This window comes from Filicampus tigris, chromosome 16, assembly GCF_054856515.1.
Source record: "Filicampus tigris isolate MCC_2025a chromosome 16, RoL_Ftig_1.0, whole genome shotgun sequence".
Classification (NCBI taxonomy): domain Eukaryota; kingdom Metazoa; phylum Chordata; class Actinopteri; order Syngnathiformes; family Syngnathidae; genus Filicampus; species Filicampus tigris.
This window is the reverse complement of record NC_141232.1, coordinates 7,874,492-7,902,255: the sequence shown is the minus strand read 5'-3', so window position 1 is coordinate 7,902,255 and position 27,764 is coordinate 7,874,492. Positions and strand designations below refer to the sequence as shown.

At 42.7% G+C, this 27,764-nt stretch overlaps 1 protein-coding gene and 1 long non-coding RNA gene across 9 annotated transcripts in view; both read right to left on the bottom strand.

The window, feature by feature from the left end:
- The window catches only part of arhgap23a (Rho GTPase activating protein 23a), a 51,965-nt gene extending 27,513 nt beyond the window's left edge, over window positions 1-24,452 (bottom strand). For 3 of the 7 annotated variants that reach the window (XM_086056002.1, XM_086056003.1, XM_086056001.1), the window contains exon 1: window positions 2,860-4,011. In XM_086056002.1, the coding sequence (XP_085912128.1) occupies window positions 2,860-3,105 (246 nt within the window). In that variant the 5' untranslated portion in view covers window positions 3,106-4,011. Of the gene's footprint in view, window positions 1-2,859; window positions 4,013-16,136; window positions 16,384-24,231 lie in introns of those variants that run through there. The other 4 variants (XM_086056006.1, XM_086056004.1, XM_086056000.1 and 1 more) reach the window with 4 other exon arrangements.
- A 641-nt stretch (window positions 24,453-25,093) lies between these two features.
- Window positions 25,094-27,238, bottom strand: LOC147134480 (uncharacterized). 2 transcript variants are annotated; one of them, XR_015090164.1, is made up of 3 exons: window positions 27,113-27,238; window positions 25,543-25,800; window positions 25,094-25,374 (listed from the first exon to the last, which is right to left on the bottom strand). It is a non-coding gene; the product is annotated as an uncharacterized LOC147134480 (long non-coding RNA). The 2 variants fall into 2 exon arrangements; XR_015090165.1 differs by having other exon boundaries at window positions 25,543-25,786; window positions 27,113-27,131.
- Between the last annotated feature and the right edge of the window lie 526 nt (window positions 27,239-27,764).

Genomic DNA, 27,764 nt, shown 5'->3' with positions numbered 1-27,764 from the left:
AGCTGCAACCTGTTTGAAAAGTGGAGCTTTACGCTCAACGCCAACACAAATGCTGACGAGCCTTTAATCCCGATGGCCGCCGCGTGTCTGCCGACCACACGCCCGGCCCCCCTGGAGCCGCCGCCCGGCCAAGAGTGAAGAGGGTACGTGTGGAAAAAAAAAAAAAAAAAAAAAAAGGCGGGTAATTCCTCAACTGTCGGATTCAAATGAGTGTAACCGAGGTGATGTTTTATTAGGATGTGTTGATCCCGTGTTGATATGAATGTCAGTTGGACCGTCTGCAAAGTCAGTTGAACCGGTTTCTCCATCGTGGAAGCCGTACGGGATTATACAGACGTTCCGCTACGGAAACCGGCTTCTCTACTCCTGATGACCACTCCAAAGAAATACTTTCCCACATTCCAATGTGCAGCACAGCATCGCTTTAATGATGCCAAGAAAAAGACATTATCCATCTTAGTGAGCATAAATTGTATAAAAATAAAAAAATAAAAATGAATGGATAGATTCTTTTTCTTTCTGTTTCTTTGAGTTGCACTTTGAACCTTTATACGGTCACAACTGTGAACACACGACAGTGATTGGATATTATATCGCAGTACTGGGCTTTTCGTCTACCTGGGCAGGCACACACGCACACGCACGGCGTCAATGCAAATTGAATGGCAAAACCGAAACATGCAATCCAGAGTACTGTTCTATCTTCACCAGAATCACCAGATGATGCCAAGAAAAAGATGGGCAGGAGTGTCAAATTCCATATTTGACCATTAGAACCATATAGTCCAACGTTTACACAAGCACTCTCATTATACATACATATATATACATATACACATACATACAATACACACATACATACTGTGCATACACTCACACCACATACCACATTCGTGTTTTCTAATTAACCCATTATCCGTCTTGTACTCTAAAATATAATGCGGCGCCCGTATGGGAAAGAATGTTTGCTGAGCGTGTTTCTCTCCTAATTACTTCTGTGGAATGACGACTTTCAAGGTGACACTTTTAACAAGGTGTTGTGGGGGGGCCGCAAGCCGTCAGAGCTATGTGACCTAGAACCAAACCCTCCAAATCTCCCCCGCCCACTTCTAACGCTCTCGCCATTTAAGGCGTGGAGAAAAACACCGACAGGAAGTGTGAAAAGTGAAGATTATGCGGAGTTGTGTGTGTGAGATTTTCAAGTGTGTTTGTGGGAATTGTTGTCCATTGGTGAGGTCATAGGACACTGGTGATCAGCTTTCTTGAGGTTTAGGTCATGGTTGCTGTACATACACAGCTGGGACAAATACGTCCTTTGGAATGTGCAGCCAACTCCGAAAGTCAAACGTTTACAAGGCAAACTCATCTCAATTCTTATCCCAGCGTGAATACCGCAAGTAACTAATTGAGATTGGGACGAACCCGTGACAATAGTGTTGCCAAAAGCACATCAAGTAGCATCAAATCAGATACAAATCTTTATGGCCCAAGGTAAAAGCTTTTCTCTGGTATTATGATGTCATACTGTGGATGCAGATTAGTTCGATTTCAGAAACTGAAAGAAAACCCGGCATGGATTTTTGACTTGTTTTAGTGGGCTTCTAAGACCGGAGGGTACTGAACCACAGTATTTTGCCACAAATGACTAGATTTGGCTACAGAAACTATGTATATGTTTTGCCACAAAAAGTCTATATCCCTTCAAGAAAACAATGTTTTGTCACAAAACCATATTTGCCATATAAAAAATATTTTGCAACAAATATGCTGTATTCTTCCAACAAAATCATGTTGCCGCGAAAATATTGTTTTGTCACAAAAATGCTTCTTTTACTATAAAATGCTATATATCGCTGGCGTCGGGCTAAAACGTTCTACCTCCCAAATAGTCACTTTTCAGGAGTTCCCAAAAATGGCAAGTTTGTTCAACCATTAGCAATGCATCGTGAAAGCGAGCAAGTCATTTTCAACACTTGAAATTGGTCAATGTGCACAAATAACACCCATGTGTGTGGACTGACCAAAAAATATGAAATTCACCAAAATGTGACTTAGGAGGTTTTGGCCCGATGCCAGCGATTTTTTTGCCATGAAAGATACACGAAAGCCGGAAAACACAAAAATGTTAGTTTTTGCAGTCCGGGCTACATATCTTCCACAAAAATAAATCTACTTATTACTTTTTTTGGTATTTTGTCCAAAAAAATGCAGATTTTTGCCATAAAACTAGTTTGCCACAAAATATGAGTTTTGCCATGAAAAGTGCACATTTTGCAAGAAAATTTTGAATTTTTCTACTAAAATTACATATTTTAGTCACAAGGACTATATATTTTGCCATGAAAACTATATAGTTTTCCACAAAATACAAAATTTGAGATGCAGAGTACATAGTGTGCAGCAACTATGCTAAATTTGTCCCGAAAACTACATTGTTGGCCACAAAATGCGATATATTTTGCCACGAACACTAGATTATGCCACAAAAATCATATATTGACACAAAAATGTTAACTTTTAGGACTAAATTAATTAATTAATTAACTAATTAGGACTAAAATTTAATTTCTTGCTATAAAAACACACAGACAATAAAATACAACTTTTTGCCTTGGGAACAACATATTTTGCCACATGAATGCAATAAAGACTACATCGTTTGCACCAAAAAAATGTGATTACACCACAAAAACTAGAAGTTTGACACTCAATGTTAGTTTCGGCCATGAAAATGACGTAATTGGTCACAAAAATGCTAATTATTGCCTTGAAATCTACAATTATGTACTGCAGTCATGAATGTTCCAACCAATCACGTGACGTCACGCCAGCATGATCCCACACGCGCCCTCTCCTTACCCCGAGCTGGTGGACGATGCGGCGGCGTCCGACGGGCATGACTGGCGGCGGCGGCGGCGGCAGCCCGGTGACGCCGCGCAGCACCGCCACCCAGATGCAGCGAGGCTCGGGCGAGCTGCAGTCCACTCCCACTGGGTTCTGGAAGCTCCAGTCGGACCCGGCCGGCACAGGGCACGGGAGCATAGCGGCGGGCATGGGGACTGGGCGGTGGCGGTCGCTCACGTGCGCACTGCTAACCGAGCGCATGGGACACAAACTCAGCGGAGCATCCAGGACTTGGGTGGCCTTCCCTCTGCCATCTCGGCAAACCTTAATCCCGCTAGTAGCTCCGGAGCGAGTCTCTGGAGAGAGAGTGACAGCGTGGCTGTCCCGCTGGTCTTCTGCAACAAAGCCAGTGCGTCCACCCCCAAAACACACACACACACGGCTTGTCTCCTCCCCGTCACCCTTCTTCGCTGTGTATGGCTAAAAAGCTGACAAATCCTCTCATCTCTGTCAGCATGCCAACCAGAAGTCAACTTCCACCAGGCAGGAACAACTCATGTAATCCCCAAAACATCATGCAGGACAGATGCCGTGGCGGCACGTGTGCCGCATGTGTGTGCGCGCGTGGGCACCGACAAGAGAGGAAAAGATCCCGATGTCAACGTGACCTCTAAAGGCCAAGATGGACCAAAAAGACGCTGGCCAACAGTGACAGACGCTCAACCCCTGTGGCGTCCGGCCGGCTGTCGGCACGTCACGCTGGAGGAACGCACGGCAACGGCAGACAGCCACGCTGACCATTAAAGTACTTTCTGCGCATGCGTGAGATGTAATACCCTTCCATACCATCGGCGGCGGTAGTCACCATTTCTCATGGTTAGAAAAATCCAACCGGAACGCTGTTGGCCGGGGGCGGATTATAAAAACATAAACAATGCATTCTGCTCTATTCGTCGCTCACGATGAACTCCCACGCCAAGTAAACCCTCACGTTCTTGACGCGATATTGTGAAATACTTACATTGTCAACACTCGCTCTTGTACTTGTAAGAAGGTTAAGGCAGCGGAGGCGTGCTGACTGTTTTTCCGCATTTGTCACTTCCAGTTTGTGCTCAGAGCGCTGATTTGCGAGCTAACAGCCAATCAGAGTGACCAAATGTCACGACTGGTGACGCCGATTCACCATACGTAAACGCCCCCAAGATGCTTACAGATGGGTTACGACACTACAGACGCCGTGTTCGGACGTCGGTTTGGTCTATCAGGGCCTCAAGGCAACCGTTAAAAGTTTGCAAGCACTTCCTTCGATTCAGTGAGGAAGCATCTCAAAACTTCTCATTCAATACAATGAGTATCAAAGCACAAGATTTTGACATGAAACCACATGTCAGGGCCCAACCGATTAATCGGCCAGCCGATTTTAGCCACTTTCAAGATGACCGATGTTTTGCCAAGTAAACGCCGATATATTCTTACTTTCTCATGAAACGGCAAATACATTTCAGTGTTGGAGTCACTCAAAATGATATCCTTGTGCCTTTTGTCCAACAAATGGAGCTTTTGAATCCATGCAATCCAATAAGCATCTTTCCTGAAACAAAAGGATGTTGTTCCAGTCCTCCGCGGCCTTATGCACAAAACTGGCCAATATTTACAACGACGGATTCAATACCAGCATATATATTCTTAGATTAATCGGCCCATTAATACATTTATAGACACCGTCTCATTCAAAATCATGACGAAGCATCTACTTTTGACTGCTACAGTATTTTACCACATAAACCTAAGAAGGCACACAAACTTCTTTCCGCACAATTCACTTTCCTGACAGATGAACCTACACAGTCCAACACGCACACACACACACCTCTTTCCCACCCCGAACATTAAACCGACAGACTTCACAGCAAACCGTCAGGCCTCCGCATTCTGACAAATGAGCTTGGTTCATATGCACTTACTGTACGTCTCATGTGCACCTGAACAAGCACGGTATTGTTTGCAGTGATATATTTTTCTATGGGATTCGGTTTTTGGTTCACACGCAAATGCGTAAAGAAATTGAAATTTTGTCTGTTCCACCTCTGACACTGCCTCAGAATGCGGTAAATTGCCTTTATCTGCCAGGTACATTTCGCACGGAACACATGACATGGGAGAAGGTCTCGATTAAAACGAGAATTTGCTCAATTATGCCATGAAAACGACATATTTTGCCTGGGAAAAAAAAATCTTTGCAATGCAAAGCACAAAACTGCCAGATGGCCAAAATGTACACATTTTTGCAAGCAAAATGGTATATCCTTCCGTGAAAACACAGAAAGCACATTTGACAATAAAAACAGTGGATAGAAAGTCTACAGTCACACCCCTGATCAAATATCAGTTTTTGTGCATTTTGATAGAAAAATGACATTTCACCACACAAGCGCTACTTTTCTACCAGTGACTTTTTTCAGCCTCCTGATCTATTTTTTAAAGACTACACAATGGGGGTAATAAAAATCTAAAGCACGCTGCCACTGTGCAACAATTATTACTACACACACACACACACACACACACACACACACACACACACAAAGATACACACTCAAGCAATTCAGTGCTAACTATAAACATACTTAGCTACCGTATGTAATTAAGCTCCATCATAAAAGCAGCACGGCTGTACGATTTGGCTTGGATACGTCGCCACTGCAGAACCGCCCTTGCAAAATGACATACGAGTGGGTAACTGCAAACAACACCCAGTGGGTGGCGCTGTGGGGACAACATCACGTGTGTTGCTCAAACATATTATTAGTTTGATGATGGTGTTTATTTAATCTGACATCATCACTTCTGGGACAACAGATTAACAAAAGGCATCCCTCCTGCCTTTTTTAAAAAAAAATCCCTACTGGTACTGATTGTCAAAACTAAACAAATGTGGTTTTTTTAATGATCCGCCACACCGACACTGACAAACAACAATGTGAGTAACAAAATGCAGCAATGTGAAATAATGTGATAAAATGAAAAAGGTGTAGAGGAAAAAACTATAACATACCGGTAATCAAAATGATCAAAATAACCAAATTATTACAACACACAGAAAAAAAAAAATCAATCACAAAAAAAAAAAAACTAATTGAGAGAACTTTTTTCAAACAATTTCAACTTAATTTCAAATTGATGCAAGGACACAGTCAGTGCACCCCTACAGTTTTTTTTTCTTATTTATTCAAAATTATTCATCACCAAACGTGAATATTTTAATTATATCATGCAATAAAGACAAAAAATAAAGGAAAATAACGCGATATGCAATGAGAGTTCGGATTTGATTTTGCTTTGTCAAAGTCTCGCCGTCGTGTGAGTGATTCACTCGTGTGGTGCTGCTCAAATGGTCCAAACAATAACAAGAGCAGTTTAACAGTGCGGGAGAAAATAAAAGTGTCCGTTTCTCTGTCTAGCCACACATTACTGATAATCTGCCCGCAAACCAACCAAGCAAGGGGCTCGGGTGCAAAGTAGACGCAGCTGTTTAAAGCAGGTTAATTTTAACTGTAATCTCTACTAAATCCATCCTATCCCCCCCAGCCCACCCCCCACCCCCTGCAATGCACACAGGACCCACTGGTCTAGCTGGCTGCATGTTCAGGGTTGCTGTTGGCAGCAGGCGGCCACTAGAGGGAAGCCACCACTGGGACAGTTGACTTTTGGGACTATCAATCGACAGCGACTTACTAATGGACAGCACCGCCGGCGCCCAGCTCACAGCTGCTGGAAATGACCTCTAAAAGCTCACACACCAGAGCAGGTGCAGCCTGAGCTTGTGAACTGGGGGCGACACAGCTGAAGGGAGTTGGGTGGTCCGCCTTTGCGTACCCTTTAAAGTGCCCAAAACAACGTAACGGGAAAAAAAGCAGCACTCTCACCTTCAGGCTGTTTGTATTAAAGCGGCCCGCCTGCCTGACCATGCGCGCCACACATTAGGCATGCATTTTATTCTACGTGTCATCAGTCTATGTGAGTCTCAGGTGCAAAGAATAAGTCAATCTGCTTCTCTTCCCTTGATGCCTGCACTCAAAAAGCGGACAAGGACAACCACACTTCATAGGAAAAAAAAAAGTCACAGTTTTACTTTGTCATGCATTTAGATCCAAAATCTGATGCTTATTATTCGAATATTTGTAAGAAATCCCCTCATACATCTACACTGAGATGTTCTGCTGAAGCTACAATCAATTTCAAGTGCAAAAAAAAAAAAAAGGACTGATGATTTTAATGTCCCAAAAGTATTATTAAGTGGACAAGAACCATATTTCATCGAAAACGTCACATTTTTACATGCTACTTTTTCTAATATTGGTAAGAAACCTCCCCTGACACTCATATTGTGAGACGTTCTGCTCAACTTCTGTTCAATTTCAAGTGCAAAAAAAAATATTATGCTGATTTAAATGTCCCAAAAGTGGTATAAAAATGGACAAGAAAAAGCATACGTCATAGGGGAAAAAGGCACATTTTTACTTTGCTGCTGATTTAGGGCCAACATTTGCCGCTTATTTATACGAATATTTGTAAGAAACATCATCTCCCATTACGCTCATATTGAGACGTTCTTCAACACTAGTTCAATTTCAAGTGCCAAAAAACTTTTGATTTACATGTCCCAATAGTGGTATAAGAGAGAACAGAACCTTAACTTAAATTGTTAAAGCATAAACTACGATCCAATCCAGTTCAAATAATAGGAATCCTAATGTAGGTGTCAAATAAAGGCAATAAGGAGTTGCCAGATGTTGGGGACATCTGGAGAGGTGGGGAGGTAAACACGGCCGGGCGGGGTTCATCATCTGCATAACGAGGTCAGAAGTTGGCAAGAGAATGCGGCCGCGACACACATTCCCTCGCAGACACGCTCCAATTAGCTCCCGTACGCGTCATCCGCCCTTTAGCATCCACGGCAAATTCCTGACCGATTTTTCCGCAGCGGGAAAAGCGCTGCCGCGAACATCTCGGGATGTTGATGAATGATTTAACGCCAAGGAGGTATCACTAATTTATCCTGCGAGCTGATCCGGAGAGGCCGGGACTCGCCATTTCCTGAGCGATTGTTTATCCCAAACAAGCCATTGGGAAAAGAGGAGCTGGTGTGTGACGAGGAAAGATAATGAGGCAAAAACAACCACATCCGCCCAAAAAATCTGCAGTTCTTAAGAGGAGCGTTGAGGTTCCATATTAAGCTAACAATTGGGGCGTGTCTCTACGCCGGGCAACTTTGCAATATTTTCCCTAATTTTGTAGCAACTAAAACTCATTTCAGCTGGATTGATTACAGGTGAAAGGTTAAGGCTTAGAAAAGACACGCTGGTTAGACAACGACAAAAAGGTGCACTTGAACACACCGCAAGGACTTCGAACAAGTAGACAACTTGGAATGCCAACAACAATTTGACCCAAAATTGAAAGATACATTTACTCTGAAAATGAGACACAAACAAATATGAGCCTTGGAAGTTGGACCGGAGAGACAAACCCTCACAGGTTAGCTTAGCGCTAAATTGTTGGTATGGTAGAACACGGATGGATTTAAAACTTTAGCAAAAGCGGAAAAAGACCCTGGGTTATGCCGTTGGCCAGTGCACGGCGAGGGATCCTGAAGGTTCAAGTAAGTTATTTTAAACTAAAAAGGAAAATCTTTCCGGAGGTTGATGCCGCTGTATTAGCATGTCGGTGTATACTCCTAAAAGCTCTCGAAAGTGAATATGAGGCTTGGTAAAGACTATCAGTGATCATACCCGCGGGGACCCATCAGGGAAATTCACAGCTGATTGAGACAGCGACAGTTGCTTTTCAGCAGCTTTACTTCCTGTTGCGATGACGGAAATTTGCAAAGGAGAGAGTGCGCCTCCCCCCCCCCCCCCCACACACACACACACACACACTTCTCGGCCGTATCCCGCTTCATCTCCCATGTGCCGACCACAGCCGCTGGGAGCAATCAGAGCGGTCACGTCTGAGCGGCAGTAAGAGACCTCCTCCCTCCCTCCTTCCATCCGTCCTCCTCCTTCTCTTCTCTTCTCTTTCTGCACCCTCCTCCCTTCTGCATCTGGGCAAAGGCTGGCCACACTTCCCCACCAGAGGCCCGCATGTACAAAATTAGCTCATCTCGGCCTCTGTGTAATTACACCGGGAAGATTATAAGTTTGGTGCGCGGCGGTGACGTCACTGGGACGGACGCGAACGGGGCGTGGCCAACAAGGACAGGGCAGCGGCGTTTATTAGATGGAGCGAGCGACACGGCCCGCCTGGAGTTTCCATTTGAGCTCATCTGGTTTCTGCATTCCTGCCATGCACCAGTGCTCCGAAGTCGTCCGGAGGAGGTGCGCCGAGGCCATTTAGGGAGTTCTCACAAAACATATTTAACACGCTCAAAATTCCACCTGGCGCATGAAGTGGTTCCCAAATCCATTTGGTTCGCCATCTGAAAGGACCCGAGTGTCTTTTTTCCCCATCCCAAAAGTCACCTCTCGTGACTCGATGAACTCACAGTAGCTCCTTTGAAGGTTTCCAGAGAAGCAGACCGTCTGTGATCATTCAGATAACATAAATCAATTGCAGCAGCAGTTTGGAGGTTGCTAAATCTGATTTTCCAGTGCGTCTAATCAGGATTTGATCCAATATAGCGAGCTTGAGACCCTGAACGGGCTGAATGGTGAATTGGCCTCTGTGGCGCTTCATTTCAGATCGTTAAGATTTCGAGTTTTTCGGGATGAGGACATTTACAACCATCTTGTGATAGTTTGCTCCTTTCAAACAAATTCAAACAATCCAGGAAGGCTTGAAGATGGCAAGGGATCATCAGGAACTAAAAGTCACCAAGGCTGCAATTTGAGGACAGTCTGGTCCCACCACAAAGGACTTCGACATCACCTTAACCCCGGAAAAGCTTTGTGTTAGGGGCACAACTGACAATCATTAGGCTTTGACACTGATGCTAAAAAAAGAAAAACTTTTTTCTGTTTTAATTTTTCAAAGTAAGTCACAGTGATGCATCACTTGGTGAGCTATTTTTAGAACAGCCCCATAGGCTGGTCAAATTGTCCTTAGGGCTAACTAGTACCTGCCGGCACCACATTTTTTGTTTCTGTTTATTGCTTAATACACATTCATCAACATAGCAAAAATGCATCCATGTTTGCTCTCGTCATTGTCCCTCCTCCCGCATGTGAGACTACTCACCCCTCCCCTCTCTGCTCGGATGGGAAGTAGAGAGAAAAAAAATGCTGGCCTCTCCAATTATCCTCAAAGATGCGGTTTGTTTAGTGATCTGTGCAAGCAGCCAATCACATTGCAGCGGGACTTTGCCTGCCTTGGATTCTCCAAAAAGAAAATAAATGCTCATTACAGGCAAGCGAAGTTTTTAGCGAAAATTGAAACCTTGACTTTTTAAAACCACCGTAAACCGGTAATCAGAGCACGCCTACTTCTAATGTGAGTGGAATGCGCCCATGAAGTATTGGATATGATGCATTTGCATCCATGCGATTGAACAGCATTGTGGGGGAACCAAATGAGAGTTTGATTAAAACACATTATAAAGGTTGTTAGTGTGAAAGCAGGGACGCGACAAGATGACCTTTGCTGGTTTCATGCAATAAAAAGATCTCCGTATGCCTCGTCGCTCCCAATTAACCGTCGTTTAGCGCGGGTATTAGCACAAGCCCCCCCCCCACAGACATAAACTGTCCTCTGTGGTGCCACGAGTGGCTTCATTCCGCAAGGGACGACTCAGCCATCATACACTAGGGGGCGACTGCAGGGGGGAGGATTTGTATAGAGAACAAACCTTTTAAGGAGCACAAGGGCTTTACGGGCAAAGTTTGCCTCTTACAAGCAGATGAATCTGAACTAAAATGCCGGAATGTGCAGGCAGACGGGACAAAACCGCAGCACGAGAAAGGAGAAGACCAAAGAAGGCAAACGAAGTGGGAGATCAAAGCTGGATGTCAAAGGGAGAAAGTCAGCGAGATGGAGCATTAAATCCATCCACTTGGCTTCTTCCTTAAGGCGTATTTGCAGTAAACAACATGCCAAGCTGCCAACATCCTCGTGAGGCTGGCTCACTACTAATGTAGTAGGCATTCTAGTACGTACGCTTCGAGAACCTTCAGGTTCATTCAAAGGCTACTTTGAGGAGACACCGATCCAATTTAAACATCTTGTCTACTTTGGGAACATTATGATTTACCCTTTCCCATTCTGCAATGGACAGAATTTTTCACAAATCAATTAACCCGAGTACGAGAAGAGTATGCGCGCTATTGTGGAGATGACGCCTCTGAACGCCGACACCAAACTGAAAAGGGCACAAACACTATAATGCGAGCACTTTTGAGAACGTAAACAAAGGCGGCATTGTGCTGCAGTTGCTTGTGCTAGCTTCTCTCTGGCTTTTGTTAGCTTCCCGCTAATCTCCATCCCATGACTCTGATTGTCAAAACAGTCTGCAAGGAACAACAACAAAAGTAGAAATTGTATCGTCTCTTTACTTCACTTGTCTGCTGGTCTTGCAGCCCAACTTCCCAACCTGTTCCATTAGTGTTTGTGGGCATCATTCCCTCGCCATGACTCATTGGGATTCTCTTCATTCCGTCTTCCTCCTCACCCTCCAACGCTGACATTCCAGTTTAGTCTGTGGTGTTCCTAAAAGGCCTAGAGGGGGTTTTAACGCTCATTCAGCGCAATATAACCATGATGCTGAAATGACAAGAAAGTACAGACAAAGTCATAATGACCATAACAGACGGCAGAGTGCTCCAGAGTGTCTTCACTGTGGAACAGCATGCGTTTAAAGTGGACAAAAATATCCTCGAAGTGGACCAATGCCCTAAAATTGGAAAGGCTGTCCCCAAGTGTACTGAAAGTTTCCAGACCAAAATGTGCTTAAAGGTGTACTACAATATCCCCAAAGGAGAGCACAATGTTCTCAAAGTAGACAAGGAGGTCTCCAAAACACTCCCAAAGTGGACCACAATGTTCCAAAATGTTCCCAAACTGGACCTGTCTATCCAGAAAGAGAACCAGACCATCCTCAAAGAGCTCCAAAAATGTTCCCTAAGTGGACCAACATGTTCTTTCACAGACTAAAATGTCCTCAAAGAGTACCAAAACGTTCCCAAAATAGACCAAAATGTTCTTAAACTGGACCCGGCTATCCTGGAAGACAACCAGAACATCCTCAAAGTGGTCCAAAAATGTTCCCTAAGTGGTACAACATGTTCTTTCAAAGGTTAATATGTCCTCAAAGTGGACTCAGAATGTCCTCAAAGAGTACCAAAACGTTCCCAAAATAGACCAAAATGTTCCCAAACTGGACCTGGCTATCCTGAAAGACAACCAGAACATCCTCAAAGTGGTCCTTAAGTGGACCAACATGTTTTTTTCACAGACTAAAAATGTCCTCAAAGAGTACCAAAACATCCCAAAGTAGACCAAAATGTTTCCAAACTGGACCAGTGTGTCCTGAAAGAGGACAGGAATGTGCTCAAAGGCCAATGTCCTAAAATGGCCCAGAATGTCCCCAAAGTGGATCACGGTGGCCCCCACTTAACCCCAGCAACAGAGGGGTTCCCTCCTGCCTCTCGAGCAGCACGGCGAGGTGGCTTTGGGTCGACTCGATACCAACACACACACATGCAACAGTCAAGCATACGCTTCAGAATAAGTCCAGACCTGTCCTTTTTTCCACAATATATCCAATAGCATCACCTCCCAAGCACGTAGGCTTTGGGAACAAATAGGGAACTTCATTTTTTTTCACATGACTTCAAGGGTCTCGTTGATGAATCGATACGCCGCCATTAGCAGTTCTGCAGATCCGCGCTAAAACAACAACGGCCGCCCGGCACTCGCCAGGAGTCAACAAGGTCGATGACGACGGATGTCCTTCGCCACGCCCGCAACGCCAGCTGGTGTCAAGGACCTCCCCGTGCAAACACCGCAGACCAAGGACAACAACGGAGCTGCAAACACAATGACTGTGTGTTCCATGTCCACAAATAATATCCATCAATTCAGTACAACTTTATTTAAGTGGTGTCTTATTGCACGTGCTCCTTTCCACGAACGCATCAATCCACACAAGGCCTGGCAGGTTGGATCAATAGAGGCTTTTTTTTGCAGCCAGGCGCTGGCGAGCAGGGCGTGGCTGCACTGATGCTGCAGAGGAGCACGGATGACGGGAAACCGGCGAGTGCGTTTATGGACATCTCAATCCAGATCCTCTCTCTCGTCGGGGGATCGAGTTTCACTAAACAACATGAAATTTGGTAGGCACGTCTGTCATGAGGACAACCACAGAAAGATTTCAAGAAGCCAAGTTTCGAAAAAGATACGGGAAGACTGCCATTTTTGATTTAAAGCGGACATTTTAGGCTCATTTTTCAGTGGTTCTTTGATGACTTGCCCCCCAAAAATATAAGAAGAACTTGTTTATGTTGTTGCCGTTGAAAATTCAGCTCCTGAAGCTAGTTTTATTTAGAAACATGATGTTTAAAATACATGCCTATCATGAGTAGACGCAAAAAGGTCTCAAGAAGCCATGCCCGAAAAGACACAAGAAATCTGCCATTTTGGTGTGAAGCGGCTATTTACAGCGGTCCAATAAAGTGGAACTTATCTGAGAATTTTTTTCCAATTGCTACCAAATTTGACCCACGTGATTTTTTTGGAAGTCCATTTCATTAAGTGAGTTGAGTTTTAACAGGCATGTACAGTCATGAGTACAGTCTCAACTTTTTGGATTAAAAAAAGGGCATTTCAGGCTCATTTTGACCATTTCCATGGCCAAACGCTCATTAATTTTATCTGACTGCTCCTGAATTCGAACCGGATATACTAGACCAGCAGTCGTTCTCCGCTTTTTTTTTAAATTGATTTACCCCCTGTGGAATTTTTTTTCAGCCAAGTACCCCCTAACCAGCACAAAGCATTTTTGGATGAAAAAACAAAAACAAAAAACAGACTTAAAACAGAGTGCTGAGCCATCAGAGTCTGATGTATCAAACTTTGGAACTCCATTTGTACCGGTAGTCTTATCTCTATAACTATTTGGAAATGAAAAGATATAATTACAAAAAGAATAAACTTAATTATGAATAAAGATTTGTGCTCATAAAAATAATGATCAACATAAAGTGTCATCCTTTGGGATCAAAGTCAGGATCTGTTCTCAATAAGAAACCATTAACTTAATTTTAAACAAAAACAAATGCTAAATATATACTTATTGTCTTAAAATATCTATTCAATAATTCAAAATAAGACTGACAACTTTATCAACTGTCAACCCTGAACATTGCATTGTTGCACTGAACTGAGTCATCTTGCATTTAGTGAGACATTTTAGTGAGACGCTTGGGCTTGTGCTTCACTGACGAGCTTTGTCATTCTTGGCGGGAGGCAGCTCTTTTTTGCATTGATGCTACTTTTTAAAGAGATTTCAAAATCTATAGTACCCCCTGAAATGCCTTCAAGTACCTCCTGGGGTACTCGTACCCTCCATTTAACAACCACAGTACCAGACAGATGGGTGCCTGTAATTTATTAGAAGCAGGCATTTTTTCGTCAAAGCATGTGGGCATGCAGAGGATGGCTGCAAAGCTTGATGACTCACTACAAAAAAAAAAAAATGGGAACATAAAACAATAAAAGCTCAGCTCTGCAAATATCTTGTGTGTGAATTCTCAACTCAATTTGTAGTTGATGATTGTCATCTACCAAGCAAGGACCACATTCATTTTAAATAATGAAAAGTGTGTGTTTGTGTTTGTGAGTGCACAAGCTGATGACTATAAAAGCGTCTCACGCCCTTGCACCTCTGCCACCTTCTCGCCTCGACACCACACTCGCATTCCTGCACGAGACAACAGCTGTGTGTGTTTTTCACATTTAGAGCGTTCACGAACACAAACAGTCCACACGTACATAAACTTGTCAAAAGAGCATAATCAGCAATATTCCGTCTTCACTGTTGTCTGTTTAAAAAGCAGGGCAAATACTGCAGTTTTGCAAGGTCTGCATGAAAGAGGCTAATGAATGTGTCATTGTCTTAATATAAGTGTATGTGTACTGGAAGAAGCAATTCATCAAAAAGGACCAGAATTACCTTACTGTGGACACAAATGTTCAATTAAGGACCAGAACATTTCTGAATTGGACCAAATTGGTCAAAATGGACCAGGAGGTTCTTAAAGTGGACCAGAATCTAACCCAAAAGAAACCAAAATGTCCTCAAAAGGACTAGAATGTCTATAACATGGACCAGAATGTTCTTAAAGCTAACCAGAAATATTTCAGAGAACCAGAATGCCCCCAAATTCGCCAATAATGTGTTCAAAGTGAACTAGAATCTTCTTAAAGGGAAGTAGACCAGAAAGTCAAACAGATTGTCAGAATATAATCACCATGGCGATGATGTTGTGATGGGACAGGAAGTGCAGCCATACTCTTGAATTTTTTTTTTCTTTCCTAAAACGTGACAAAACCACATAAGAGCTTCTTAAACAGCCGGAGGGGATAAGTGTGCAAAACTCACACGTGCCAGGATGGAAAAACGACTTTATAGGATGACAAGAACTTAACGGAACATAAAAAAAGGATGCCACACAACGCCAGAAAGTCACAAAACCACTTCAACACCCCGACTTCTCAGTCTTTGTGTTATTTAGGAGACAGCAAACACAGGAGATCTTGTGATGTTGACTGCATCGGTCACACTTTTCCCATCATGTCATTTACTGTGACGTCACCACCACCACAACACATTTGGCTTTCCTCATCGTTGCTGTAACTATTACTTGACGTCGTGTCAACTCATCGTTTCAAAGACGCCAAAATTTGGCCCTTGTCACCCCGCTCCACCGCATCCCAACTCAGGACGTCCCGCTTGGAATGACAGGCAGCCAAGACGAGCCCAGTCCGCCCTCCCCGCCATGCAGCATCGAGCCTTGGACAAAAGACTCGCTCAGTTCCCCCTGGTTTCCCCCGGTCGGTGCGGCGTTCAAATTTCGTCGGACTTGGTAATATTTGGCGCCCAAAATGATGAAACAAAAGCTTGAAAACACAAAAGTTGCCGTCTATGTGTTTAGGTAAAGTGCCGTTAATCGGCTTAGGAATCATGTTCGGCTGGCTCGGCAGCGGCGGTGGCGCGCCCCGGAGGGACCGACGCACTCCCACCACTACCTCCACCTCGCCCTCCTCCACGCACAACGCAACACAACGCGGCGTTCACTTACGTGCAGCTCGGAGGAGTAGGGAGGTATTCCAACAAGGCAGAAGGCAACTCCATTCATTGGGCGGCGGAGGCTGTCGGACCGCGGCCACGAGAGAGAGTCTGCGTATGCGGGGGTCTTCAGAACAGCTCGGAGAGGGTCGACTCGTTTTATCCCGCTTCCTTCTAGTGTGCCCCCCACCTCCACCACCGGCCTCTTCTACTACTACTTCCCCACGACAATTCCCACTGTGCGTCTCCCTGGTCGAGCTGCCCCCTCCATTCCATTCCCGCCCGCCCCTCCTTCTTCTTCTACTACTTTTTCTTCCCGGTCTTCGGCTGTTGGCCGAATCCGTCAAGGCAGCGGCAAACAACACAAAATCACGCCGGAAATAGAGAGATCCGCCCTTCGAAGTAAAGAACTGCTTCCCAATCCCAGGTGGGTAGAGTAGCCAAAATCGTACTTAAGGAAGAGTATTGTTACTTTAAAGTATTGCGTATTTTACCCCAGTAAAAGTTAAACGTATTCTTCCAAATAACATTGGTTAACAAATTTGTACTTCAATCTGCGCTCGTGTTTTTCTCTGGCACATACGTTTTTCATAATAATAATAACAATACAAATATAAATATAACTTGGTTAAGATAAAGTGAATTTATCGTTGGGGAATAAATTCCAGCCCCACCTGCCTTGATATAATTCAGTTACAGAGGGACATCATAAATGTATATTAACACAAAAAACAATTAGCACACATAAAAATGTGTAGCAAATACTGTCCATAATGCACCTCAAGCACAAATATGGAAAAAATGAACATGGTGTCACTGATCACCTTCCCGTTCCACGAGGGATACGCTGCAATTGGGAGTCATTCTGGGAAACGTGTTGATCGCAAAAGTATTTTTAGACAGGCAGGGGAAGGTTATTCATCAGCACAATAGGAAGCTCAGCCCGCTGCCAAGTGACATTGGGTACGGCATCATCCAACACCGTCCTCCATGACGCTTTACAATGAAAGTGAGAGCAAATTATAAGGGGGAATACGTTGAGGAGGCTCCAAGATGGAGGCCCATGTGGCTGCCATTATGCCATCGGGACCACTTCAAACACTAGTCCAAAGTTGTACCTAAATCAAAGTTGAAAAACAAACAGTTCTCAAAGATAAGTGCAGCTGTATTGGACTGAAAAGTTAAATACAACCAAATTGTACTAAGGGAGTGCTGCTTTCGCGGCGCACTAGAGGGAGCCTGCGTACCCTAAGTGCTACATGTACCACACTTTGAGATTGACCAGGGTGAACGACCAAAGATTGTGGTATCCCAAAACTTTTGGACAAAGCTGTTTGTGTGGGTCAGCGGCTGACACACAGCCTGAGGCCTCCATTGCAATTTAAATGCAAATCCCAATATGACAGCGATGTGAGGCGACACATCCTCAGCGTCGGACCCACCTCGAGGGGGTGGTCGACCAAAGCACCATCCCCGCTCCCCCCTATTCAGAGACGCTGAGGGAGCCGTTACGTAATCCCACGCTCAGCCGGACTACGTAAACAAGAATCAGGGCCTTTAGACGCTTGACCGCACGCTTCCCTCCACTGGCAACTGCTCATGCGGGAGGCTGATGACGTAGACACCCCCCTTTTAGATGGTAAGGGCAGGTGGAGGAGGAGGAGGGGCGGACCTGATCGTAAAATAAAATACAATAAATAATATGTATGAATCAATACGTATTTTCTACGTGATTACATTTTTTGTTAATTAAAGTAACTTTAATTGAAAGAGATTTTAAATGAAATTTAAATGACATTTCATGATTCATTTGTATTTTTTATGAAGTAAAATAAATTACAACCTAGCCCAAAAATTGAATAACATACACTGGAAAATTAATTAATAATAATAATAATAAGTTAACAAATTTGAAAAATAAAATACTAATATTCTATTGAAATGCTGCAATACACTGAAGTCACTTAAAATTTGTAACATAAATATTTTAAAAATAAATTGTATAAAATAACATTGATAAAATAAATAAATACAATTAAACACTTTTTTAAAATTGACAATTGCAATATGATTTTCGCCTGTTTTGAAATAGCTACTCTCAGCCGATTAATCGGTCGGGCCCTACTTATTTTCTATCCTTTGGCATTTTTGAATCATTCACATTTGTCAGGCTTGTTAACAACACTCTGTGGCGTGTCAAATTTAGACAACATTTATTTTCACTTTACAGGAACTTTAAACATTTCCTATACACTTAATAAACTATTGTTTTTACTCTATTTTAGTTGAACGCTTCCGTGGGCAACTTATTTCAAAAAAACAAAGCTAAAAGGAGTGACATTCCAGGTTATTCCGCGGTTCCTATAAATGGCACCTGTTGCTAGAAATATCTCTAAATCCCCCGAAAACTTCCCCTTTCCTCTCGCCTTTCTTGTGAGAATGAAAATAAACCCCGGCGGTTTAGTCATCCTTCCAGTAGCAACGCCGACACCTTCCTGCCGCTTCAGAGCGCCGCCGCCGCACCTTTCACAGCTCCACTTCCTGTCCACTCCGCGCCGTCACTTCCTGCCGCAACGGGACAATGTGACTCCCGGACAAGGAGTCACATTGTCCCATTCAGGAAGCCGTTTGTCTCTTTATCGCTGACAATATTTACATCGTGCGACCTCGCCGCTTGAGTCGGTGAGTCAGGAACAATCCCTTCACGGGTGTCATAATAATAACTCAGACAGAATGGACGAGGCTTACTGGAAAACAGACGCACGCGCGCCATGTTTGGAAGAATATGCCTGGAAAAGCACATTTTCATGGATCAGGCTATTCATATATCGGGGTAAAAAAATTCAAAAGGAAAATGTACAAAAGTTTGAAAGTTAGCCTATATGTAAAATGGTTTATTCTAAATCATAAATTATACGTATTTTGCTTTATATTTTTGAATGTCCAAAATGATTATTGAAATAAATAATTTATTCAAATTTTTAGATTTAATTATGGATCACACCGGTCAACAACAAGTCCGGTCCTCGAGAGACGCTATCCAGCCTGTTTTAAATGTCTCGCTCCTGCAACACACCTGATTCAAATGATCAGGATCGTTATCAGGCTTCTGCAAAGCTTGCTGGTGAGCTGATCGTTTGAATCAGGTGTGATGGAGGAGGGAACCCCTGATGTACAGTAACTCTGGAGTCAAGGCATCACTGTGCTCCAGTGATTCTCAGTGAGGTACGCCGGCTCCCTCTGGTGGTACACAAAAGAATTAAGTACAGTTTAGTTGTATTTCACTTTTTAGTACGATACATTTGCATTTAATCACTGTAATACATTTTAAATGAATCATTATTTAGGTTGTTGTTTTAATTTTCCTACTTTTTCAAACCATGCATAGTGTCACAGCGGCTTACAATAAGATTAAATATACTTTTTTAAGAATGAACCCTGCGTATATCATGTTAATTATGACTATTCAGGAATAGTCCGCTGCTGAAATTGAATGTTGTTGTGCATGACAGTGGCAGTCTGCTCAATTTCAGATACTAGCTCTTTAAAAAAAAAAAAAGTCTGTGCAATAAAATAAAGAACTAGTCGGACTGAAGTCAGCAAAATAAAAAGAGCACACCATCTGCTCACTTGCAGCTCAACGCAGGGACGTCCTCCAGAAATCCAATCTAATCCACACCACACTGAAAAACACAATTGGGCCACACGAGGGCGCAATGTAGAGCAACTCAAGCAAGATGGGGGTGAGAGGATCCAAGTGTTCCTCTGCTCCCTCCACGGTCAACTACTTTGTTACAACACTTTAGACGGATAACAATCTAAAAAAAAATATACAAATGAATAATAAAATTTGACTCAAATAAATACCGACGTAAATAGTTTTACGAGCAAGACGGACAACCGAAAACACAAGTCAAAATAAAAATAAAGTCAATTAAAATAAAATAAATTAAAAAAAAACAGATTGCTCTATGAAATGACCTGCTTGCTACTGTTATATACACAACAACACAACAAAGGTTGACTACCCCTCCACACTCTCACTCACTCACGCACACACTCTAGTGAGAAACAAAGTAGTAGTGGTCCGAGGTCGTAGGCTGAAGTGAACCAGGAGCTGTTTACTTCCTGGAGAGACGGGTGTCCTACTTTTCCGTCCCGGGACAATCTGCCCATTGTGCACGCCTGCAGGCATCCACCACATTGGCCTTTGCCTGCATATTAAGAACACGGACGCTGTACTGTACTTCACACGCTAAGCACGCATGGCATCGCACACTCACACACTACTGTATAGTGAGACCCTGACACACCTGTTTAATTTGTTCTCGTTACCAAATTTCCTCTGATACCTACTCAATTTTTACAATTGAAATCAATTGAAAGTTCGAATAAAGATAAATAGCACTATATTGTAAAATATGAATTCAAAATTAAAAAAAGGAAAACGGCATATCCAAAGCTTGCTTGAACCACTCTATTTACAAAAGTATTGGGACACGATGTGAGTGAGGTGTGTCCCAATACTTTTGCACACATAAAGACGATGATATTCTTACTAGGGCTGAACAATGAATCAAATTCAAACCCACATCGCAAAGTGGTGGAATGCAATTTAGAAATTACATGGGCTGCAATTTTTTTTGGGGGGGGGGGGGGCGGGGGACGCATTTCAGTCAGTCGTAGGCTTCACTTTTTATATACATGTGTAGTTTATGTATTATTTATATAGTTGTCAAAATCAGTTCAATGTTTAAGAACTGCAGTCCACATGTTTACATATTGTTTCATGAAACATGAAACGATGAAGTGATGAAGCCATGGATTTATTTGCATTATTGTTGTAATCTGATTAGTAGAATTTTGTGAAGTTGTCGCAGTGAACACTTTAAAGACTGCAAGTCAAAATAGTCGGTAAATGAACAACTTTAATTGAAGTAGATTAAAAAAAAAAAAATTCCAATTAATTCATGGTTCATTTGACTTTATTTTCGCCTAACCTTTAGGAGCAAAACATTTACGTATAATAACGCTGATGTTGTTTATTGTAAAACGGATTCAGTTATTGCTTATATTTGTTAATAAATACATGGGAAGAGGACCTTCATAAAAAAAATCGGATATTAAATCACAATCGATTCGATTATTTTTCAAAATTGTTCCGCCTCCTCTGAACAAAACAAGAGGACATTCCAAAGAGTCTAAAGATGAGAGGCTTGGGACTTGATTGGCGGGGGGGGCTTAGGGGGGTGTCTTGGAGTGGAGGGGGGCTGGTCAGATTTGACCACCTGTTCCACCATGAGGCACACAAACACACTCATTCTTCTGCTTTATCCTGCCCTCTCGCACATTTGTTCACATCCCCTCTCACCTACTCGGACAGTTGTAACTCATTAGGCGCTTCTGCACTGCGCACTTTCAGTCTCGAGTGATCCTGCTATGTGAAACACACCAATGCGCATGTGTCATAATCATACAGAGGTGTGGAGACACAGCAAGTAAACTTGCCTCATAATCTTGTAGTGCTGTTTCGAACCCTCCTGTTAGTATCTTTGAACAGTGTCGGCCCTCGATTTGGTGCATACACCAAATATATGTAAACATGTAAACATGCCAAACGGGTTATTAACAGCTGCCTCTCTAATGACTCTATGACAATAAACGCCTCTCCTACATGAAATCTAAGAGTCACTCTCTCCTGCCGCATGCGGTCAGCCCATCCAGGTCGACCCTAATGACTATTGACCGAAAAACTGCGCTGACCCTAAGCAATGTTGACGTTTCTATCATTCCTTTGGCCGGTGCTCCTTTTCCATGCCCGCTTCAATCCAGAAGGATGTGGCAGAAAGAGGGCGCTGGCCCTAATTCTGTGCCCGCACACTCGCTCTTACTTAGCTTAGCACAGACGCTACTGTCCTATGTACTTGCGCAGCCCGTTCAGTCACTCGCTTCCTCTGAATGACGAAATTCAAATTAGCTGCTCAAGATCAGATTTGGTCTGATTTGAAAATAGTCTGATTTATTGTTGTAAAACCTGGTGCTAAACTAATGTTAAACTGATGCCAACTAAAATAAAAGTGGCACTAGACTAGTGTTAAATCGATGCTGATCGAGTGCCAAACAACTGTCAAACTGGTTTTCAGCTGGTGTTAAATTGGTGTGGTACTGATACTAAACTGTTGCTAAATGGGTGTCAAATTGATGCCAGGGTGGTGTTAAACTAGTGGTGCAAAAGTAGTTTTAAGCAATATATATTAAAATGTTGTTAAACTAGTCCTGAATGACAGTAGTGTCAAAATGGTGCTAAACTAGTGTTACACTAGTATTAAACTAGTGCTAGTGTTACATTGGAGTAACAGCTGTTACTAAACTGGTGTCAAATGTAGCTAAACTGTTAAACAGGTACTAAACCAGTGTTAAGCAGGAAGCAAACTAGTGATGCACTAGTGCTACTTAGAATGATCCTATCCTGGTACTGAACTAGTATTAAAGCAGCATCAAACGTGTGTTAAGATTGTGCTAAATTGGTGTCAAGTCTGCTAAAGTTGTGCTAACTGGTGCCAAATCTGGACTAAACCGGTGTTAAACTGGTGCCAAACTGGTGCTAAACTATAGTAAAACTGGCACCAAACTAGTATTACATTAGTATTAAACTGGTCTTGAACTGGTGCTAATTGAGTAGTGAATATTTTGACGTCACTGATGACGTAAGGTGTGGTTTACTACTACTGTATAGCGCTAACCCGGCTAACCAGTACAAGATGGTTTCCACATGCACGTGTGGGAATTCTGCCTGGATACTGTTTACTCTCATGTCACGAGTATGTTTATACTTGTGAGTCATCTTCAACAAACACACCCACAGAGAATGGAAACACAAGGCAAAGATAAAGCTTTAGCGGCCTTGCTGCGAAACAACAATAATCATACTGAGTCACATGACGGCGGGAAGCGGCATAACCATATTCAGCCATTACGTCGCTATTCTGCACTCGAATGACAGCAGTCAGAAACTTATAAATAGCATTTAGCTTCCTGTGCGCGATATTGTCCTGTAAGCTACACCGCTATTGTTTTGTTGGCATTCGAAACAATTGGACACAATAATAGGTACACCTGCACAAACTAGCACATGAGCTGTAGCTGTGTAATAGTGTTTAATATTTTTGTCTGCACGTTTTGGATAAAAAACTGTACATTTTTCCATTGGACGGTGAAAAATATAACAATAAAAATGTTATAAAAAGCGCATTCACTGATGAAAAAAACAGTTTGTATTTTTTGTCTGTGTGTTTTGCATGAATATTTTAAAAAGCTGAATTTTGCTAACGCATGCCTTGAACAGAAAAAAAATATATAAAAACACAAAGCGTACATTGACAGATTCAGTATATACCATATTTTTGTTAGATTAACACATTTTTTTCAGATTACAGATAAAAACAAATAATTCGAATTCTGTAAAAAAAAAAGTGAGTATTTTAATACTTTTTGCCTGTTTGCTTTGCATAAAGATAAAAAAAAAAGAGGGCGGGGAGCTGTGCAACAAATGCTTGCATTGGACATAAAAAAATATGGAATATATATTTGATTCCATCTGGGAATGTTTTGTCATTTTTTAATATTATTTAAACATTTACACAAAGTGCATTCACAGATGGAAAGTGTTTCATATTTTTTGTCTGTATGTTCAACATAAAAAAATTATGCAAACACTATCATAAAAATGATAAAAAGTGCATGGACAGATTCAGTACATACACCTAATAAAGCGACCAGTGATAGTGCAGACGTGTAACACTCATCCATAACACACACTGACGAGCATCACTTGATGATATCATCTCTACTTCTGCTATGTGAGGTTTATGGGGCAGGTTAGATACGGGTGGGACCACCGGCATGAACCGAAGGGCCGTGCCAGGGCGTGTCCCCCACACCACCCCACTTCCGGGCGGGATGCGGGATGAGGTCATGGGATGTACACACTTGTTTGAACATTTACGGGTGTTATGTTACCTCTGTAAGGGACGTCAGAGGCAGGAATGGCAGCAAAGTGGCGTTGTCATGCAAGCATTGAGATGGTACCCTTCCCTTTGCATCCTCACCTGCTCCATGATTTCAGCGCGCCATGGCGACTCCCCACGCTGCCGGGATTTGTCTTCTTTCCCGTGCGGTATTACCAACAACTCTCCTCCGCGTTTTATCCGCGGTTTGTCCCGTTTCCAGATGGGAATCCTCGCCACCGAAAAAAATAACTCCCGCTCTCTTCCGTCGTACACGCACACATTGCTGTTCGTCCCTTTCCCTTTGCTCCTTTCCCCCCCTCCCCCTTTCCCGCTGCAGAGTGTTAGACCAGCCAATCAGAGGAAAGCAGCGGGAAGGGCGGCAGCCGCCTGATTGGTCGGGACCCGAGTTGTGACTCCCGCTCCAGCTGTCTGGCTCATGCTTCTCTAAAAACCTCTGTTGCCATTGACGACAGCAACCAACGCGCTATTGGATGGATTTACAAGCCCCGCCCCTTGTAGACAGAAGGCGGGGGTTCTTTGAGGGAGGCATGTCGGGACATGTAGTCATCTTTTGTGGAGACCCGGTCATTCTTGGTGAGCGCAGGGGGGGGGGAAATCTCACATCCTTCCCAGGGAAACTCCCACCTAGCAAATAACAGGAACTCGACAAGAGAAGGCTAGAGTGGGACAACACACATACACAAACATGCACAAAAACACACACAAGATGTCCCCGCTTTACTCTGCACTGTCAAAATTATTCAACATCATCAAGCCAGTGAAATCTTAATTGCATTTATAGTGATGTTGCCACGGCAACAAGAATGCACAAAATAGAGTATAACATGGAGTTATTTCCATTTTATTTACACACATCCACACATGCTGACTCTTTCAATGAATTACAACGTAAGTAAACGGCGCCCCATGCTGGCAAAAATAAAAGCACCACATCTAAACGCAGCTTTCACACTCATCTTTATTGAACACAAAATCTATAAACAATACTATTATGACAACAAATGAGCTTTGGTGGTAACTGAAAGGTGATCGTCTTCATGCATGTGTGCAACTAATAATACCGGTAACAAGTGAGTTTTACACCACCGTGGATGCTCCACGGAAACCCTTCTAACCCGTATTGTGCTAATTTGCCACAAAACATAATTGAATCATTCGGGAGAGTCCATCTGTTAGCTTCTGCATGGAGAGGTCTTCATGGTCCAGCCACTGGGTGTCAACCTAAAACAGATGAGGCCCAGTTACTTCACTTGACAAGAAACACATTTAGACATACTTCATGTAGTGACGAATTATATTTTATGCCCATTAAAAACACAGCTCAATGTTTTAAACGTACAATCGGCAAAAATATTCATATTTACGTAATGCCGGTAAACGCATCCTCACCCCCGTCAGTGATGGAGGCAGCAGGGATGCAAAGCAAAGGCGCCTCCTCCTCCTCTTCGTCCTCCTTTTCGTCGTCCTCCACCAGGCTGTCATCATCCTCACAGCATGTAGATGATGTACGACAGGAATACGAGGCCCATGATTGCGAAGAACATCAACACCATAATGTCCACCATGATTGCGATGACGACAAATTGGTCAGCGAGAAGCGAAGCGAACTGGGCGGGAGTCGATGTTGCTTCGGCTACAACCGGAAGACTTCGGAAATGGGCAAGAATGCATTGGCCATAGCATATATTTGTAAGGATAATAAGCACCAAAATAATCTTATTTACGACATAATTTCAACGATAGTATTATTGACTGGTTTGTTTAGTATATTTTAATATTGTGTATATGCGTCTTTGCGTTTGGATTGCTCTAAATTTATAATTAGACTTGTAAATTCGACACCTGGCAGAACAAATTCAGGGCACATGTAATCTCTGCCTTCCTGCAGGTTTGGACGGACGAATGTGTGTTTAATTAATACTACCCCGAACATATGTGATAAATTATCTGGTATTATTGCTCGTTTAAATGCTTACTGTATGATGAATAGAGGGTGCTACACCGCTGTGGTGTGCAGGGTAATTGCGGCAGGCGGCAGTAGAGACGTAAATTCCCCAGAGAAAAAAAATTTTGTACCGTTAGGGGTCGCCACGGTGCGTTATCCTTTCATTATCTACAGTGTCCTCTCAAAGAGCAACTACTCTCATCATGTCTTCTTTCATCACGACATCTATCAACCTTCGCTTTGGTGTTACTCTTGCTCTCTTCACAGTCCAACCTCATCAAGTCAGCCTATCCATCACTATTGTAAAGAGGAAGGGGCTTAGAACCAAGCCCTGATGCAGTCCCACCTCCACTTTGAACTCCTCTGTCACGCCTACACCACTGTTGTGCACGTCCTGTACAATTCGTACATACAATACTTGATCTTCTATATTACTCCAGACTTAATGCTGTACCACAGTTGCTCTCTCGGTACCCGGGCATAGGCTTTCTCTAGATCTATAAAGGGTCTTTAAAAGACGATTCCAGTAATGTAAGTAATACTAAGAAAGTTCGGACTCTTTCAAAGCAGTCAAAATGCACCAATTTCTGGCCGACATCTTAATTCAAAGGCTACGGGGTTCGAGATTTTAGGTGTTACTTTTAGGTGGGACTTTAGTCTGTTGAATCTGACTTTGAGTTTCAAAAAGTCCTAACTGCTTTTAACCTTCGTCCTATTTGTAAAAGATCGCTATCTTTGGAAAGGTTACTAAACGCAGAAACAGAAAACATATTCCAATTATGTCAATTGTTTCTAATGAATTAGCTAATTAAGCAATTCTAGTCACGGCACGAAACAACAGATACATTTTCGCGTAGCAAAAATCATAATTTGAAAACTACAATATTAAGATGGAATTTTCAACAGAAAACAATCAGGAAGCTTCCATTCAGTGAAGTAATATAATGTACATATGTAAAGTAATATACAGCAAATTATGACTTTTTTTCTGTACATCCTTTTTATAATTGTTACCTTCCGTTATCAGGCTTGAGTCAGTAGTATCAGCTCCAAACCGTGGTAAGGGGCGAACTGACTGCAGTTAGCGTGGTGGACAAAGACAACGAGGCGTCAAGTCGCTTAGCAATTGGGGGTTCTATTAGGTTCAGTTCTTGAAATTCCGTTTAGTGACCTTTCCTGGCGAAAATCAAGGTTGCATCGAATTTTAAACATGAAGAGATGCTTCTCGGAATCTTTTTTTCTCCAAACAAATGACGCTATTAAATTACAAATAAAGATTGGTGAATATGTGATGGAATTATTGATTTGATAGGTCTGGGTAAAGAAACTCGAAGTTTGAGTGCTCTGCCACAAAAACATAAAAAAAACAACTCAATGCTTTTTCAAAATACTTTACAATAGGGGGAATACACGGCTGTGGTGTCATAGCCAGTTAACTGCGGCAGGCGGCAGTAGAGAAAACACATTTACCATTTGAAGAAAATAAGCCCAGAAGTTGGCAATACAATGCCAACCAATTTAAACATCACTTTTATATACGAATAAACTCAAAAGAAAGTCAAGTTAGTCAATATTCAAATATTAAGGTAGTTATCTTAACTCCGGTTGTTTGAAAGAGTATGTTGAAGGTTTATCTCAATGCTACTAGCTGAAGTTTTGTCAGAGG